Source organism: Phyllobates terribilis, unplaced genomic scaffold, assembly GCF_046119375.1.
Source record: "Phyllobates terribilis strain yellow unplaced genomic scaffold, ASM4611937v1 Scaffold_1__5_contigs__length_1240528914, whole genome shotgun sequence".
Classification (NCBI taxonomy): domain Eukaryota; kingdom Metazoa; phylum Chordata; class Amphibia; order Anura; family Dendrobatidae; genus Phyllobates; species Phyllobates terribilis.
In genome coordinates this window covers 668487252-668506153 of record NW_027362761.1, presented here as the reverse complement: position 1 = coordinate 668506153, position 18902 = coordinate 668487252, and the positions used below count along the sequence as shown (strand labels likewise).

The 18902-nt window shown below is 43.9% G+C and overlaps 1 protein-coding gene across 1 annotated transcript; it reads left to right on the top strand.

Annotated features, from left to right (window-relative positions):
- The first annotated feature begins 16109 nt into the window (after positions 1 to 16109).
- On the top strand, positions 16110 to 17727 carry LOC141155014 (posterior protein-like). The gene is made up of 2 exons (XM_073641653.1): positions 16110 to 16586; positions 16636 to 17727. Exons 1-2 carry the CDS (start codon positions 16110 to 16112, stop codon positions 17725 to 17727), a joined length of 1569 nt encoding a protein of 522 aa, XP_073497754.1.
- Positions 17728 to 18902: the final 1175 nt, after the last annotated feature.

Here is an 18902-nt window from a genome sequence, read left to right as displayed (position 1 = left end):
ATCTGCCTGCTCTATTACAGCTTTCAATATCTCTACAGCGGTGTGCGGTTTGTCACCTAAGCAGATTAGCTGCAGCAGAGCCTGTTTCCGCTTGGCCAAGGAAGTGATGTAGTTCTTCCAGATTGCAACTGATGTGATCGTTTCGGAGATGGAGGAGGAGATGCAGGAGCTGCTGTAGAATGTGGGGGCAACCCTGATTGAACCAGGGCCCGCAATACCAGCGTCAGGAGGGTGTGCTCCATCCCAGTGTCCAACCGGGTCCCAGATTACACAATATTCACATAAAGTGCAGTCAGTGAAATGTCAGCGAGTCCATGGATAGATAGACTTTCCCAGTAACTGCGTTGGTGAGGGCACGGGTAATGTTCTGAGACACGTGCTTGTGTAAGGCGGGGATGGCACACCGGGAGAAAGTGACAGCTGGGGACCGACTACCAAGGGACGGTTGCGGAAAGATTCTATCTCCATGAGCCTAAAAGTAGTGTTGAGCCACCCCCGTAGTGTTCGAGTTCGGTTCGGTTCGTCGAACACCCGTATGTTCGCCGTACTGTTCATCATATTTCCCAGACATTTCAAAGTAAAAACCGCCTGATGACGTTGAGCCCTGCTGCCAGCATAGTAAGGAGGTGTGCAGGATCCCTTCTGCGCAGTTAGAAAGCTTGTGGCATGACCAGACAGGCTTTGGGTGCAGGGGGAGGACCGAGAGGAGGTTGAGGAGGCAGAAGCAGTGGAGGAACTTCGAGATAAAGAGGATTGACGCACAACTCGTGGGGACGGCAAGACTTGGACAGCAGCCCCTTGTCCTGCTGTCACCATAGTTACCCAGTGCCCAGTCAGCAACATGTAACGCCCCCGTCCATGCCTACTCGTCCAAGTGTCTGTGGTGAAATGCACCCTGTCACACACAGAGTTTCTCAAAGAAGCGGTGATGTTGTGTGCGACATGTTGGTGGAGCGCAGGCACACCTTTCTTTGAGAAGTCAGTGGATGTTGTATACCTTGACTTCTCCAAAGCTTTTGATACCGTGCCACACAAAAGGTTGGTATATAAAATGAGAATGCTTGGTCTGGGGGATAATGTGTGCAAGTGGGTAAATAGCTGGCTGAGTGATAGAAAGCAGAGGGTGGTTATCAATGGAGTAAGCTCAGGGGGTGTCAGGGTTACTAGCGGGGTGCCTCAAGGGTCTGTCTTGGGCCCTATATTATTTAATATATTTATTAATGATCTAGTGGAAGGGTTGCATAGTAAAATAGCAATATTTGCAGATGATACTAAACTTTGTAAAGTAGTTAACACAGATGAGGATAGGGCACAGCTACAGGAGGATTTAGATAAATTGGGGAGTTGGGCCAAAAAATGGCAAATGGGGTTCAATGCCGATAAATGTAAGGTCATGCACATGGGAAAGAAAAACAGCAGTCACCCATACATATTAAATGGGAAACCGTTGGGGAAATCTGACATGGAGAAGGACCTGGGCGTCTTGGTTAATAGCAAATTAAATTGGAGTGCCCAGTGTCAGGCAGCAGCTGCGAAGGCAAATAGAGTCATGGCATGCATCAGAAGAGGAATAGGGGCATATGATGAGAACATTGTTCTTCCTCTGTATAAAGCGCTGGTAAGGCCGCACTTAGAATATTGTGCACAGTTCTGGGCTCCGGTGCTCAGGAAAGACATATTGGAGCTAGAGAGGGTACAAAGGAGGGCGACTAAGGTAATAAAGGGAATGGAGGGACTAGAATACCCAGAGAGGTTGTCAAAATTAGGCCTATTTACGTTGGAAAAGAGAAGGCTTAGGGGAGACCTCATAAACATGTATAAATACATCAGGGGGCAGTACAGAGATCTCTCCCATGACCTGTTTATACCAAGGATGGTGACAAAGACGAGGGGGCACACTATGCGTCTGGAGGAAAGGAGGTTCCTGCACCAGCATAGAAGGGGATTCTTTACGGTCAGAGCCGTGAGACTCTGGAACTCTCTGGGAGAGGAAGTGGTGATGTCCAACTCACTTAATGAGTTCAAGAGAGGCCTGGACGCCTTTCTTGAGAACAATAAAATTACATCTTATGCTTAGTGATAGTTAATTAATCCAGATTGGTGTCGGGAAGTGAATTTTTTCCTCAATGATGTCAATTGGCCTATACCGCATGTTTTTTTTTTTTGTTTTGTTTTGTTTTTGCGTTCCCCTGGATCAACGCTGCGGAATAGCTGCAGTGCACAAGAAATAGGCTGAACTGGATGGACGCTTGTCTTTTTTCGGCCTTATAAACTATGTAACTATGTAACTAAGTAGTGCCGACTGGGAATCTGGTACTGGGGCACTGCGACGGACATAAGGTCTTGAAAATCCTCTGTGTCCACCAGGCGGAAAGGCAGCATTTCTGTAGCCAAGAGCTTGCAGATGGTGAAATTCAACCTCTTAGCTTTCTCATGGCTAGGAGGAAATGGTCTTTTACTGGTCCACATCTGAGGGACCGAGAGCTGGCTGTTGTGCTTAGACGGGGTTGAGAAGGGTGTCCCCGGCAAACTGCCGGTCTGTGAGGAAGATGCAGGCGGACATGTTAGGTTGCCTTGATCCAAAGGTGGTGCTATCGATGTCGGACAGCGCTGAACACCAGCTGGTGTTTCCACCTCCAAAGAAAATGGAGGTCAAAACAGGTGTGACTGCTATCCCCCCAGTCACAGAGAATGAAGAGGCCGCGGATGCACAAGATGTGGCAGACGGTGGTTGGCCCAGCCCGCTAGGCCGCATTGTAGCACACTGAGCTTCCCACTGCAACTTATGCTTCATATCCATGTGCAGGTTCATGCATGAAGTACTCAAACTATGTATTTTTTGGCCTCTACTTAGCTTTTGCTGACAAATGTTACAGATAACACGAGTTGGGTCATCTTTATCGATCTGAAAAAATGCCCAGGCTATACAAGGCTTAGCACCCATGCGACCTGAAGAGCCACCACGACTTGTGGTCAGAGGCAGAGTTGTGTTTGAGGATGCAGTTGTTGACGTGCTTCCAGTACTACGTCTCTGTCCAGGAAGGCGCAACCTGACCTCGTCGTCACTAGCATCCTCCTCCACCTCCTCTGCTGACCTCATCTCTTGGCTGACTGTGGGTTGACAGTAAGTGGGATCTCCAACCTCGTCATCATCACCCTGTGTGTTATCACACCCGTCGTCCTCAGAGCCAACCTGTTCCTGCCCTGACAAAAAACTAAAGTTGTCGCTCCAATCAGGTATTTGAGTCTCATCATCGTCTTCCTCATTGTCTCCACCAACAGGAGTTACAGTTTGGGAACGAGGGTCTACATTATGGTCAGAACCTTCTGCGCCTGGTCCTGTATCCGACTCAAAGATTCTGGGCATCAGTGCAGATCATTTCCTCGTCTAGATTCACAGAAGCTCTGGAGCCGACCTCTGATTCCCAGGCTATAGTATGAGTAAATAGCTCTGCAGACTCAACCATCTGGTCTACCCCATACTCAGATGGGCAGCTGGAGACTTTGGAGCTATGAGGAAGCAAGTGCGATTGGGGTGACACCTCTGAGGACTGGAGTATTAGTGATGTTGAAGTTGAGGTGGAGGAGAGCCCACTTAAAGGAGCACTTGATATCCGTTGAAGCATCTGCTGTTTTTGTGCCTCATCTGGAATTTGTAGCGATTGGCGTGGCCGTAAGAACAGGATCTTATCACATTGTCCGCTAAAAGAAGTAGACATCTTAGTTTGGCTGGAAGATGGTCTTTCTTCTGCAGATGTTACTGTTGCTTTAACACCTACCCCACGGACACAACCTTTCTTTCCCTTCCCAACACGCCTATTCCCCTTTCCACCAGCAGCAGGCCTTTTTCCACTCATTTTGGTGGTTAACCAATTCACAACTCTGGATTTGTTTGCACAAAAAACAAATGGATGGGAACCGAGCAGAGCTGAGTGGCCAAACTGTGGTATTAGCCCAAAAGTATTGCCTGGGTTAGATGCAGATAAAAATTATTTTGAATTTGCAACCTGGTGGAGGTTAGTATAGATGGACTAATAGAACAAGTCCCACACACTGCTACAAGACGAAATATTTTTTCAGAGCTAGATGCAGAAAAAAATTATGTTGAATTTGCAAGCTGGTGGAGGTTAGTATAGATGGAATAATAGAACAAGTCCCACACACTGCTACAAGCCCAAATATTTTTTCAGAGCTAGATGCAGATAAAATTTATATTGAATTTGCAACCTGGTAGAGGTTAGTATAGATGGACTAATAGAATGATGCTATGCCCAAAAGGTTTTACTTCACTAGGTGCAGTAAAAAAAATTGTATTCTATACACAGGTGGTGTAGCTTGCAACACAGATATGCTACTCCACTGACTAACACGCACTGCAAGAGGCCAAAAAGGATTTGCTTTGCTAGATTTAGCCAAATGCTGTGAAAAAAACCTGCACAGCACTGGCACAGACCTGCCTGGCAAAAAGTGATAGGAACTGATGTAACCTAGCCCTCAAAAGGACTGCAATTACAATTAGTCTTTACTCCCAACCTATCTATTTAAGAGCAGAGACCTGCCTGATAAAAGTTATAGGAACTGATGTAACCTAGCCCTGAAAAGGACTGCAATTACAATTAGTCTTTACTCCCAACCTATCTATTTAAGAGCACAGACCTGCCTGATAAAAGTCGTAGGAAATTATGTAACCTAGTCCTTAAAAGGACTGCAATCACAACTATTCCCTACTCCCAAGCTATCTGTAGATTTGTGCGAAAATTGGCTTGAAATTAAAGTATAGCGCACACAGCAACAGCGGTGCGGTCTAACACGCAGCTGCAGCAGTGAGAAAATGGTGGCGACGGGGAAAATGGCTGGGTCTTATAGGGCAAGGACATATGACATACACAGCCAATGACACATGCCCTTGCTTGTGTGAAAAAAAGCAGTTCGCTCCGTGTGTGCTCTGCTGATAGGCTGACAGATTGCACCTCCCTGAAATGCACGCGCCCAGACTGACTGGCATGTGCGTGTATATGTAGTGATTCCACAGGACCGTACAGGAGAGTGAATGCCTGGAGGGGCGTAACTAAGTATCCACCCGATCCAACCAAGGTCGCACAACGGCATACGACGAGCGGTGAGCAAAGGGTCAGAGCAGAGCGAGACTGCCGGAGCGGTGAGCAAAGGGTCAGAGCAGAGCGAGACTGCCGGAGCGGTGAGCAAAGGGTCAGAGCAGAGCGAGACTGCCAGAGCGGTGAGCAAAGGGTCAGAGCAGAGCGAGACTGCCAGAGCAGTGAGCAAAGGGTCAGAGCAGAGCGAGACTGCCGGAGCAGTGAGCAAAGGGTCAGAGCAGAGCGAGAATGCCGGAGCAGTGAGCAAAGGATCAGAGCAGAGCGGAAACCGCAGGAACGGTGAGCAAGGCAGAGCAGAGCGTAAACCGCAGGAGCGGTGAGCAAGGCAGAGCAGAGCGTAAACCGCAGGAGTGGTGAGCATGGCAGAGCAGAGCGGAAACCGCAGGAGGGGTGAGCAAGGCAGAGCAGGCAAGAACCGCCGGAGCGGTGAGCAAGGCAGAGCAGGCAAGAACCGCCGGAGCGGTGAGCAAGGCAGAGCAGAGGGGACAGGGCTCTGTTCACACGGAACAGACAGGAAGGGAAAGGCAGAACCAGATACGCACAAGATACTTGCAATGAAGTAGCGAGAGGACTCTAAACTCACAAACGGAAGTACAGCGACAGCGAGTAGGAGTTAGGAGCAGGTTCAGACTCTGCAGAAAAAGGGAAGGTATGGACATAGAGAGAAACAGGAAGCAGGTAGGAGACAGTTCAGACAGGAACTGTACTGCAACAAATACAGGAGCGAGTCTGGGTATGCGGCCCCCAGAGGGCAGGACAAACAGGCTAGGAGCGTGTTCAGACAGGTCTGGAAATACAGCCTCCAGGAAGGCAGACAGACAGCTGGCTAGAGTGCACAGACAGGACACAGCTCAGACACGGGAACTGATACCGCAAGGCAGGAAACAGACAGGACCTGGCACATCAGTGACTAGACGCCAACTGACAGAACAAGATGCTCAGGCAAGAATTCCAAGGAGGAGCTGGTTTAAATACCAGGTGACAGACAGCAATAGGCTGAGGACGCATTAGGGGTGTGTCTGCAGCAGCTACAAGAACAGGAAGTTCAGCGGGCGTCGCCCTAAGCAGCCAGAGCAGAGCAAAGCAGACAGTATGGAAAGAAGCCAGAGTGGCAGTCTGGACTGGAAATCAAGTGCGCGCTCTTGCACAGTGGGAGATGGACCACTATGCAAGGACGCCGCCAGGTATGTTACACTCCCCACTGTAAATGCGGTAAAGAGAAAAAAAAATGGAGATCTTCATTATTTCTGCAGAGATCCATCCCCTGCCCTCCCCCCGCCCTGCTGTACACTCAAACTGTGTATTAACATTAATTTTCAGCATTACTGAGAAAAAATCCAGTTATGATTTGGGTGCACGAACAGTTATTGAACATAACCTCAAACAGCCGAATTTTTTTCAAATTGTTCGTGTTCGCCGAACGGCTCGAACACCACCTAAAACAGCTCGAATTTGAGATTGGCGAACAGTTTGAGTCAAACACCGCTCATCTCTACCTACACTGTGTTCCAAATTATTATGCAAATAATATTTTCTCAGATTTTCCCAAATTACCTATATGAATTGCAGTCATTGTAATTTTCCAGTCAAATAACTATTAGAGTACAATTGAAAGGGTTTTGTACAAACTGCCTATGATAACAGTATATTTTTAAAAAAATGAAACACTCAGACTGCACTCAAAATGCATGTTCCAAATTATTATGCACAGCAGAGTTTTCAACCTTTTCATTTTAATAAAGAACAAAAAAAATGGTCATTTTTGAAATTATAAGCATTAGCAGGTTATTACAAACTGAAATCAAACAGTTTTCAACTCAAAACTTTATTCTAGGTGATGTTACATTTGCACATAGGACCCCTTGTTCGAAAGGAGCTTCTGAACTCTCTCATCAATTGAATTTGTCAGGTTTTGGATGGTTTCTGCTTCAATTGTTTTGCATGAGGACAGAATACCCTCCCAGAGCTGTTGCTTAGTTGTGAACTGCCTCCCGCCATCATAGACACTCCTTTTGATGATGCTCCAGAGGTTCTCAATGGGGTTGAGGTCAGGGGAGCATGGGTGCCACACCATAAGTTTGTCCCCTTTTATGCCCATAGCAGCCAGAGATGCAGATGTGTTATGTGCAGCATGAGACGGGATCTGGGGCCGGCTGAGGGCTTATTTTTTGCGCGCCGAGCTGAAGTTTTTATTGATACCATTTTGGGGTAGATCCAATGTTTTGATCGCCCGTTATTGCATTTTATTACAATGTTGCGGCGATCAAAAAACGTAATTCTGGCGTTTAGAATTTTTTTCTCGTTACGCCGTTTACCGATCGGATTATTTTTTTTTATATTGATAGATCGGGAGATTCTGAACGCGGCGATACCAAATGTGTGTGTGTGGGTTTTCTTTTTATTATTTTATTTTGAATGGGGTGAAAGGGGGGTGATTTAAACTTTTATATTTAATTTTTTTAATATTTTTAAAAACTTTTTTTTTCACTTTTTGCTTGCTTCTATAGTCTCCATATGAGACTAGAAGCAGCACTTGTCTGATCACCTCTGCTACATAGAGGTGGCGCTCAAAGCGATCAGCTCATGACAACCACTGGAGTCTGCTGCAGACCCAGGCTTGTCAAACCCATGCATCGGTGACACGCGATCACGATCACGTGACGGGGTCACCGATGGGTGGGGTAAGAGAAGCGCTTCCGGCGCGGCAATGTTAAATGCCACTTTCAGAGATTGACAGCGGCATTTAACATGTTGTTAACAGCCACGGGTGGATCGCGATTCCACTCACAGCTGTTGCGGGCACATGTAAGCAGTAAGAATCAGCTGACATGTGCCCAGTTAAGTGCGGGCTCAGCGCCGGAGCCCTCACTGAACCGGGGGTTACAGCCTGTTGCGTACAAATATGGCACAGGCTGTAAAGGGGTTAATAAGAGTGGTGTTGAATCCCTGTTTAAAATAAGCATCCATTCTCTTCCTCGCTCAGCAGCATCTCTCCCTACTGTGCCTGTTTGATGGGCAGACTGTGACAAGCATAGGGTCCCAGGTCTTATATAGACCTTATGACTCTATGCGGCCAGACAATCAATGTAATGCCACAACCAACATAGCTACGACATTACATTGATTATCATGCAATTCTTGCATGTTAATTGGCTGCCTAATATGCGCCAAACATGCGGGGCGGGGACTCGAGCTCCCGCCCGAACATTCAAAAAATACTCAATACGTAACGAGCATCTTGAGCACTGTGATGCTCGAGTGAGTAACAAGTAGTGACGAGCATGCTCGTTCATGACTACTGCTAACAGCAGTATTAATATTGATTAGAATGAACCCTTACAAGGGCGGCTGTTGCAGATAAAAGAAATAAAGGTGGTGTGGAATCCCTGCTTAAACGCAGCTAAAATTCTCTCCCTCGCTCAGCAGCAGATCTCCCTACTCTGCCTATTATCGGGGTAGACTGTGATGAGAATAGGATCCCGGGTCATATATATATATATATATATATATATATATATATATATATATATATATATATATATCAGATTATGCTATGCGGCCAGTCAATCAAAGGAATACCACTACCAACATGGCTGTGGCATTACAGTGACTGGCAGGCAATAAAAGAAAAATTCAGCTTCACAGAAATTCAAAAAACATTTCTTTATTGGTGTGAGTGTCACTAGAAAGACAGTGGGAGCTTAGGGAGATAAATAAGTGGCTTAAAAATTGGTGCAGGAAGGAAGGGTTTGGGTTCATGGAGAACTGGGCCGACTTTGCTGTCTGTTACAGGCTCTATGGTAGGGACGGACTGCGTCTCAATGGGGACGGTGCAGCTATGCTGGGGAAAAAATGGTCAGACGGATGGAGGAGCTTTTAAACTAGGATCTGGGGGGAGGAAGCGTATTCGTTCTAATAAGGGGATTGAGAGAGTAGACCGAGAGAGTGAGACAGTAGGGGTTAATGAGGATCTAGGGGGGCTGGAATATGCAAGGAAAGTAGGGAGCTGAGCAGAAGTAACAAATGTGCTAATAGTATTAAATATCTGCTGGCAAAGGCAAGAGGTCTTGCAAACAAAATGGCTGATCTGGAGATTCTTATGTCGGTCACAGAATATGCTGTGGTGGGCATTACGGAAACCTGTCTGGATGAAAGCCATTACTGGGTGACATACATGGAGGGATATACAGTGCTGGCCAAAAGTATTGGCACCCCTGCAATTGTCAGATAATACTCAGTTTCTTCCTGAAAATGATTGCAATCACAAATTCTTTGGTCTTATTATCTTCATTTAATTTGCTTCCAAGGAAAAAACACAAAAGAGAATGAAGCAAAAATCAAATCATTGATCATTTCACACAAAACTCCAAAAAAGGGCCGGACAAAAGTATTGGCACCCTCAACCTAATACTTGGTTGCACAACCTTTAGCCAAAATAACTGTGAACAACCGCTTCCGGTAACCATCAATGAGTTTCTTACAATGCTCTGCTGGAATTGTAGACCATTCTTCTTTGGCAAACTGCTCCAGGTCCCTGATATTTGAAGGGTGCCTTCTCCAAACTGCCATTTTGAGATCTCTCCACAGGTGTTCTATGGGATTCAGGTCTGGACTCATTGCTGGCCACCTTAGAAGTCTCCAGTGCTTTCTCTAAAACTAAAACCATTTTATAGTGCTTTTGGAAGTGTGTTTTGGGTCATTGTCCTGCTGGAAGACCCATGACCTCTGAGGGAGACCCAGCTTTCTCACACTGGGCCCTACATTATGCTGCAAAATTTGTTGGTAGTCTTCAGACTTCATAATGCCATGCACACGGTCAAGCAGTCCAGTGCCAGAGGCATCAAAGCAACCCCAAAACATCAGGGAACCTCCCCCATGTTTGACTGTAGGGACCGTGTTCTTTTCTTTGAATGCCTCTTTTTTTTTCCTGTACACTCTATGTTGATGCTTTTTCCCAAAAAGCTCTACTTTTGTCTCATCTGACCAGAGAACATTCTTCCAAAACGTTTTAGCAAAATCCAGCCTGGCTTTTTTATGTCTCGGGGTAAGAAGTGGGGTCTTCCTGGGTATCCTTTCATATAGTCCCTTTTCATTCAGACGCCGACAGATAGTACGGGTTGACACTGTTGTACCCTTGGACTGCAGGGCAGCTTGAACTTGTTTGGATGTTAGTCGAGGTTCTATATCCACCATCCGCACAATCTTGCGTTGAAATCTCTCGTCAATTTTTATTTTCCGTCCACATCTAGGGAGGTTAGCCACAGTGCCATGGACTTTAAACTTCTTGATGACACTGCGCACGGAAGACACAGGAACATTCAGGTCTTTGGAAATGAACTTGCAGCCTTGAGATTGCTCATGCTTCCTCACAATTTGGTTTCTCAAGTCCTCAGACAGTTCTTTGGTCTTCTTTCTTTTCTCCATACTCAATGTGGTACACACAAGGACACAGGACAGAGGTTGAGTCAACTTTAATCCATGTTAACTGGCTGCAAGTGTGATTTAGTTATTGCCAACACCTGTTAGGTGCCACAGGTAAGTTACAGGTGCTGTTAATTACACGAATTAGAGAAGCATCACATGATTTTTCAAACAGTGCCAATACTTTTGTCCACCCCCTTTTTTAGGTTTGGTGTGGAATTATATCCAATTTGGCTTTAGGACAATTCTTTTTGTGTTTTTTTCATTGAAGACAAATTAAACGAAGAGAATAATACCAAAGAATTTGTGATTGCAATCATTTTCAGGAAGAAACTGAGTATTATCTGACAGAATTGCAGGGGTGCCAATACTTTTGGCCAGCACTGTAATACATTTAGAAATGACAGGAAATAGAAAATACACACCCTCCACCTTTTTTGTAAGATCCAACTTAAAACCTGTGCGCAATGACGATATTTGGGGAAGCTGCTACAATGTAGAGTCAGTCTGGGTAAATGTACATGGGGATGACAATAATGGAAAGCAGCTAATTGGAGTTTGCTACAAGCTTCCTAATATAGCTGCAATAAATTAGAAATGCAGCAAATAATAGGGTTCTTATTATGGGGGATTTTAACTATCCAGATATTCAATGTAATATAGAATCTTCCAGTGGTGTTAAAAGTTCTTATCCACAGTTCAGGACAATTACCTCTCTCAGCTGGTAGATGAACCAACCAGGGGAGATAATCTTCTGGATCTGGTTCTGTCAAAAAGACCAGATACAATTTCAGATCTACATGTGCAGAAACATTTGGGGAGCAGGAATCATAATATGGTAAGCTTCAATGTAATATTCAATAAAACATTTTAAAAAGGAAATGCAAAAACCTGGAACTTTAGGAAAGCGGATTTCAACAAATTAAGGGAAAAGCTTAATTGTGTAGATTGGGAGCATGTCATGGTAACTGGGGATACTGAACATAAATGGGCATGTTTAACCCCTTAATAACATCTGACGTACTAATACGCGTCTGTGCCCTGGGACTTAAGACCCAGACCCGTATTAGTACGTCATCGCGATCGCGCGTGCACACAGGCTGTGGGGGCGCGATCGCCGCTGGGTGTCAGCTGATTGTCACAGCTGACACCCGGTACTATGTGCAGGGAGCGGTCCTGCACCGCTCCCAGCACATTAACCCCCGCTATGCTGCGATCGAAGTCGATCGAAATCGATCGCGGCATTGCGGGGGCAAGGGGAGGTGATCGGCGATACTCACCTCCTCTTCCGGCTTCCAGCGCAGTCTGCAAAGGCTTCCCAGGTGTTGCCATGACGACCCGATGTCGTCATGACAACATCCGGGTCACCAGAGAGCAGGAAGATTGCTTGGACATGCGCAGTGCATCTCCAAGCAATCTTCACACTGCGCACTTCTGACAGTCTTCATGGCATAGGGATGGTGCTCCATTCCTGTGCCATGCAGGCGATCAGAAAAAAAAAAGTGAAAGTCTCAGAGTGGGACAAAGTAATAAAGAGTATAAACTGTCTGAAAGTGGAAAAAAAAAAAAAATGTGCAAAAATATTATAAAAAAAATAAAAAAAATAATCCACCAAAAATAAAAATATAATGTACCCATCAATAAATATTATTATAAAAAAAATAAAAAAAAAACAATAAAAGTACACATATTTGGTATCGCCGCGTCCGGAACAACCTGACCTATAAAACTGTCCCACTAGTTAACCCCTTCAGTGAACACGGTTAAAAAAAAAAAAACGAAGCAAAAAACAATGCTTTATCACCATACAGCTAAACAAAAAGTGGAATAACACGCGATCAAAAAGACGCATATAATAAAAATGATACCGCTGAAAACGTCATCTCGTCCCGCAAAAAACAAGCCGCCATACAGCTCCATCAGCCGAAAAATAAAAAAGTTATAGCTCTCAGAATAAAGCAATGCTAAAAAATATTTTTTTCTATAAAATAGCTTTTATTGTGTATAAGCGCCAAAACATAGAAAAATGATACAAATGTGGTACCGCTGTAAACGTACTGACCCGAAGAATAAAGCTACCTCATCAATTTTACCACATGCGGAACAGAATAAAAAAAAAAAAAAAAAACAATTCCTGAATTGTTGGTTTTTGTTTATTCTGCCTCCCAAAAATCGGAATAGAAAGCGATCAAAAAATGTCACGTGCCTGAAAATAGCACCAATAACAACGTCAAGTCATCCCGCAAAAAACGAGCCGTCACATGACTGTCTGCCAAAATCTGGAAAAATTATAGCTCTCAAAATATGGCGATGCAAAAACTAGATTTTACAAAAAATGCGTCTTTTAGTGTGTGACAGCTGTCAGTCATAAAAACCCCATATGATTCTGGCATTGCTGTAATCACACCGACCCGAAGAATAAAGTCATCTAATCACTTATACCGCACAAGGAACGGCGTCAAAAATAAACTCTTGGGTTAGGATTGGGCTAGGGTTAGGGCTGGGTTTGGGGCTAGGGTTGTGCTGGGGCTAGGGTTGTGCTGGGGCTAGGGTTGTGCTAGGGTTAGGGTTGTGCTAGGGTTAGGGTTGTGCTAGGGTTAGGGTTGTGCTAGGGTTAGGGTTGTGCTAGGGTTAGGGCTGGGGTTGGGATTTTTTTCAAAAGTAAGAAAAAAAGATGACGATATGGCGACTAGTGTTGAGAGCAAGTGCTCGCTACTTGAGTTTGCATCGGGTGCTCTGGTATGCAGAGTATCATGGGTATTTGAGTGACATGCTAGAGTCTCTGCCCCATATGCTTCGCGGCCAAAAAACTTTACGGGGATTGCCTGCCATGCACGAGCGATCCCCGCATGTTTTTTTTTGGGTGTCTAATAACCGTGAAACATGCGGAGCAGGGACTCGAGCATGTCACTCAAGCACACGCTGTACATGGTGCATACCTGAGTACCCGATGCAAACTCAAGTAGCGAGCACTTGCGCTCAAGAATAATGACAACTTATTCAATATGATGACCTAATGTAAACAAATTCTTTGCCGTACCTCTGGGTTCAAAATGTTCACTTTACACCTTAATAAAATCCTTGAGGGGTATAGTTTCCAAAATGGGGACACTTGTGGGGGAGCTCCACTGTTTAGGCACATCACGGGCTCTCCAAACGCGACATGGTGTCCGCTAACAAATTGAATGGAAAATCGGCTCAAATTGTTAGCGGACGCCATGTTGCGTTTGGAGAGCCCCTGTGTGCCCAAACATTGGAGCTCCCCCACAAGTGACCCCATTTTGGAAACTAGACCCCCCAAGGCACCTATCTAGATTCATAGTGAGCACTTGGAACCCCAGGTGCTTCACAAATTGATTCATAAAAATGAAAAAGTGGTTTTTTTTTCACTTTCTCATTTTTACGAATCAATTTGTGAAGCACCTGGGGGTTCCAAGTGCTCACTATACATCTAGAAAGGTGCCTTGGGGGGTCTAGTTTCCAAAATGGGGTCACTTGTGGGGAAGCTCCAATGTTTGGGCACACAGGGACTCTCTAAATGCAACATGGTATCCGCTAACAAATTGAATGGAAAATCGGCTCAAATTGTTAGCGGACACCACATTGCGTTTGGAGAGCCCCTCTGTGCCCAAACTTTGGAGCTCCCCCACAAGTGACCCCATTTTGGAAACTAGACCCCCCAAGGCACCTTTCTAGATGCATAGTGAGCACTTGGAACCCCCAGGTGCTTCACAAATTGATTCGTAAAAATGAAAAAGCGAAAAAAAAAACACTTTTTCATTTTTATGAATCAATTTGTGAAGCACCTGGGGTTCCAAGTGCTCACTATGCATCTAGATAGGTGCCTTTTGGGGTCAAGTTTCCAAAATGGGGTCACTTGTGGGGGAGCTCCAATGTTTGGGCACACATGGGCTCTCTGTTGGAGGCCAACAGGTACAATATATATATATCATAGGAATGACTGAACTCTGTATTGAATATATGAGTGCTGGATATTTCCAGGACTCTATCAAGAGATACTAGGTACAAGGTTGTGAACCTGCTAGGCGAGAAGGCCGGTGTTCTTTGTGTGATGTCCTTTGTTTTAGTGATGAAGTAAAGGTTGCATCTACATATGGAATGAGTATAGGCCCTCCAGCCTCCTGGATGATACAGGTACACACACCTTCTGTGGTGAACTTGAATACAGATCCTGTTTGTCACCTAGTGTAATCTACATATGTACACTGCCCCTGTGGATTTGAATTGTATACCATTGCTCCTGAGGTAGACATCCTGTCTCCAGCCTATGGATATGTATATTGGTGCACAATGATTTTGATGAACATCTTGGAGCCAGCCCAAATGGAGTTGAACCTACACAAGGACTTTCTTCCAGAAGTACAAGAGTGCCATCTGCAGGAAGGTGTTGACCGATGCAGCCAATGACAATGCTCATACTACCCTGAAGATGATTGGATATTTGCCACAGAAGATACCGGAGAAGAAGGGCGGAGTCGTGGGTTGTATGTGGGTGTGGATGTGAAATTTTTAGTATAAATGAAGTAGAGTCAAGACTATCTCTCTCTCTGCCATGAAGGATCATTGCTAAGTATACTTATGATTGTATTTGTATTTTATCTAATTAGAGGACATTGAAGAAAGGTTCGATTGTAAATTGTTAATTGAATTGCCTTATTATTATCTTGTTTTTCTTGTTATTAAACATCTGTATTATTTTCCCAAACTTGAGTTATTGATTATATAGGAAAGGTTCAGGACAGGAAATAGAAAGGGAAATCACCACCTACATTTGGCACCCCAGTGGATCGTGGAAAAACAACATTCTACGCAGAACCTAGAAGTTCCCAACTGTTTCAACCAAGTGCCTGAGAAAATCCGGTTCCTAGACCAGGCAAGAAAACCTCTTCTTCAAGGAGACAGACTCAAGGAGAATATCTTATCGGTGGACAAGTGACACGCGGGTTCGTGGAAACTGAAACGCCTAAGATATTAACTGGAAGTTCTGTGATATTCTTCATCAGTGAGCGGACGCGCTTATCTGGTAAGCATACATTCCTTTAATTAGATTTTATACATTCATTATATTTTATGTTGATCAATATCTTTCTGCTAGGTTCAGGCCTGTTTGTCTATTTGTTTAGTGGATTGTTTATTTGTTTGTTGAATTGTTGCCGGTAAAGTTAGGGTAGCACCCTGTTCATTGAAGTTCTCATAAGATCTAAAGGGTAAAACCAGACATCTCTGAGAAGAAAGTGAGGTAGAGGTTAAAAGTCTAAATCTCATGTTAAGGGGAAGTAGCCTTATGCTTCAATAGGAGATCACTCTTGGCCTGGATCTTGGATCTGTAGTTGATGAAGGGCATGAGACACTGTCGGTCAGATATAGGTAAAGTCACAAGACTGTGGCAGTAATTGCCTAAGGGAAAAGATTATATTCAATCTTGAGTCCCTGTTTTAGTGAAGTGATATTCACTGGTTTCTGTATTGTGTTTAGTTAATTTGTAATTTTTGTTTGGAAAGCTGATTTGTTTATTTTTGTCGTCTTCTGTGAAAATAGTTGGACGTAATTAACATGGAAATAGTCAGTAAATTTATTGAAAAATATGCCTCTGCTCAGTTCAGTACTTGTGCAGATGATGCATTGACACATCAGTTTAATGACCTTATGAAACAATGTGAAGGGCAGAATGATAACAAAAGTAAATTGTCGAAAAAGAAAGCAAAGAAAGAGAAGTTATTGAAAGGAATTGCAGAGCAAAAGGAATTGCACTGGTATTCAGAGAAAGCTCAATTAAGAGGTGAAGTGGACAAAATTGAACAGGAAGTCAGTCTGGCTATTGCTAGTGCTGAAGATCATAATTGTGAGTGTGAAGATCTAAGGGATGAGGTAGACAATATGAATTACCAAAATTGTGAATTAGAAGATAAGCTGGAGGAGTATAAGGAGAGATGTAAACTTAGGGAACAGCGTATTGCTTTGCTAGAAGGAAAGGAAGCAGAGTATAATGACGATATAACAATACTTAGGAACCAGTTGCATGATGCTAATGTAAAATTGGAGCTAAAAGAACATTGTATTATGTCCTTGAAATCACAAGAATGTACTAGAGGGAATAACCATTGTTATTGTAATCAAATGTGCAAGTCTGCTGATCAGAAGGAAAGAGATTGGAAAAGGGGAGGAGCAGCCTGTGTGCATGGCTGATAACCCTGAGTATAACCCAGATCATAGTTCCTCTCTCTTTACTCCTGAGTCAGGAGGAAGCAGACAAAGGAGAGACAATTTGCTTAGTAACAGCAACAATTTAGTCCAATCCACAACACTATCCATACAGGATAAGACAAATCTATGCCAGATATTAGGAAAATTTAATACAAGTGCCTCAGCCATTAGTCTTTCCAATAAGTTAGAGGCAGTAGTGACTCAATACAGTCTGGGTAATAGAGCTGCATGTGCCTTACTTCGGGTATGGATCCCATCTCAACTTTGTGAAAAACTGCAGCTCCCTGTAGGAGCTCACAGAGGATTATCTGCAGATCTTGAATGTAATTGGGGAAATGCTAGTGACAGAGTACAGGAATTAAAGAGAGTTATGGGGGGACGAGATATGAGAGGTGCTAATGCCTTAGAAAATGCTAAATTAAATAGAGGAGATGATCCAATTATTTTTTGCAGTGAATATTTGACATTATATCGTTCTACCTATAACTGCCCTGACATGTCTCCTGATGATAGCAGTTTTCTATATTCAATGGCTAACAAATGCACTTTTGTTGATTATCCAACAAAGGTTGCCTTGAGGAATGCAAATTCCTATCAAGCCTTTGTAAATATATTAAAGGATTGGATTCAGGATACAAGTCATGACAACAAGCCCCAAAAGAGGATATCAGAGGTAGTCAAAAATGAAGGCAAAGTAAGGTTTGTTGGAAAATGTTATAAATGTGGTTACACAGGTCACACTATGAAAGAATGTAGAAGTAGTAGAAGAGTTATCAATAATAGACCTTTTCATAATAGGAAGCAAAGACAAGAACCAAATATTGCAAGGGATGGAGAGCATAGTCTTCCTGAAGTTACATTATATGGCCCACTTCTGGATGAACTGAGGAAGATTGGGAAGGCAATGGCAGAAAACCCAGAGGAATTAAAGACCCCACCTCCAACAAATCCTTATGTAAAACAATAGGGATGTCAGGCCCCAGTGTTGTCCCTAGTGAGTCAGCTTAGCAGGGACAAGGGCGGGAGACCCCGTATTCAGGGTATGGTAGGGGGCCATCGTACAAACATTTTACTGGATACAGGGGCTGCTGTCAGTTTGACTAATCTGGATTTGATTAAAGACCCTGGTGGTAAACACATTTTTCTGAGAGGGTTTGGAGGACAGTTAGTATCTTCAGAACAATCTTTACCAGTGACAATAAACCTGGGAGATCTATGTGTTGAGCATGGCTTATATCTTTCACCAACACATGAAAGTACCATTATTGGGTCAGATGTTATGAAGGAATATGGACTTATTCTTGATTTATGCAACTGGATGTTGTGGAGAGGATCACGGTATAAAGGCTGTTTAAAAATGGTTACTGACAATTATGGTATTGATTCCATCAAAGGTGCTCAATCTTTAGATCCAGCCATGATATTGAGAACAGATGATGAAATATTGGCTGACATCTTGTGGCAACATAACAGTGTGTGGGCAAATTCAAAAACCCAATGTGGCAAAGTGTCCAACATGGTAGTAATGGTAGAGGGTCCTGATCCCCCACCCCAAAGGCAGTATAAAATACCACCAGAGTCAGTCCCCTACATTAAGAGAATACTGGATGATTTGCTGATTCAAAATGTCATCAGGGAATGCCAATCCACCAATAATGCGCCGCTATGGCCAGTTAAGAAACCAAATGGTTGGCGTCCGACATTGGACTACAGAGCTTTAAACAAGTGTACCCCTCCTGTCACTAATGTGGTTGCCAAAATGCCTGACATGATGACAGCACTCAAACCCTCCTCCACAGTATATTCATCAATAGACATCTCAAATGGATATTTCTCCATTCCCTTACACCCTGACTGTCAATACAAATTTGCTTTCACATTTCAAGGGAAACAATTAACATTTTGTCGGTTGCCACAAGGATTCAGGTCCAGTTCTGCCTACTTTCATAAGTGTATGGTTGAAATTTTGTCATCTTTTTCAGAACCTGATTGCATTGTACAATATGTAGATGACGTTCTGCTCCAAACTGACACAAAAGATCAGCACTACACATTGTTGAATGAGCTGTTAACACTCCTTGAGAAGGCAGGTCTCAAACTTAATCCTAACAAGGCCCAGCTGATGAGAGAGTCTGTGTCATT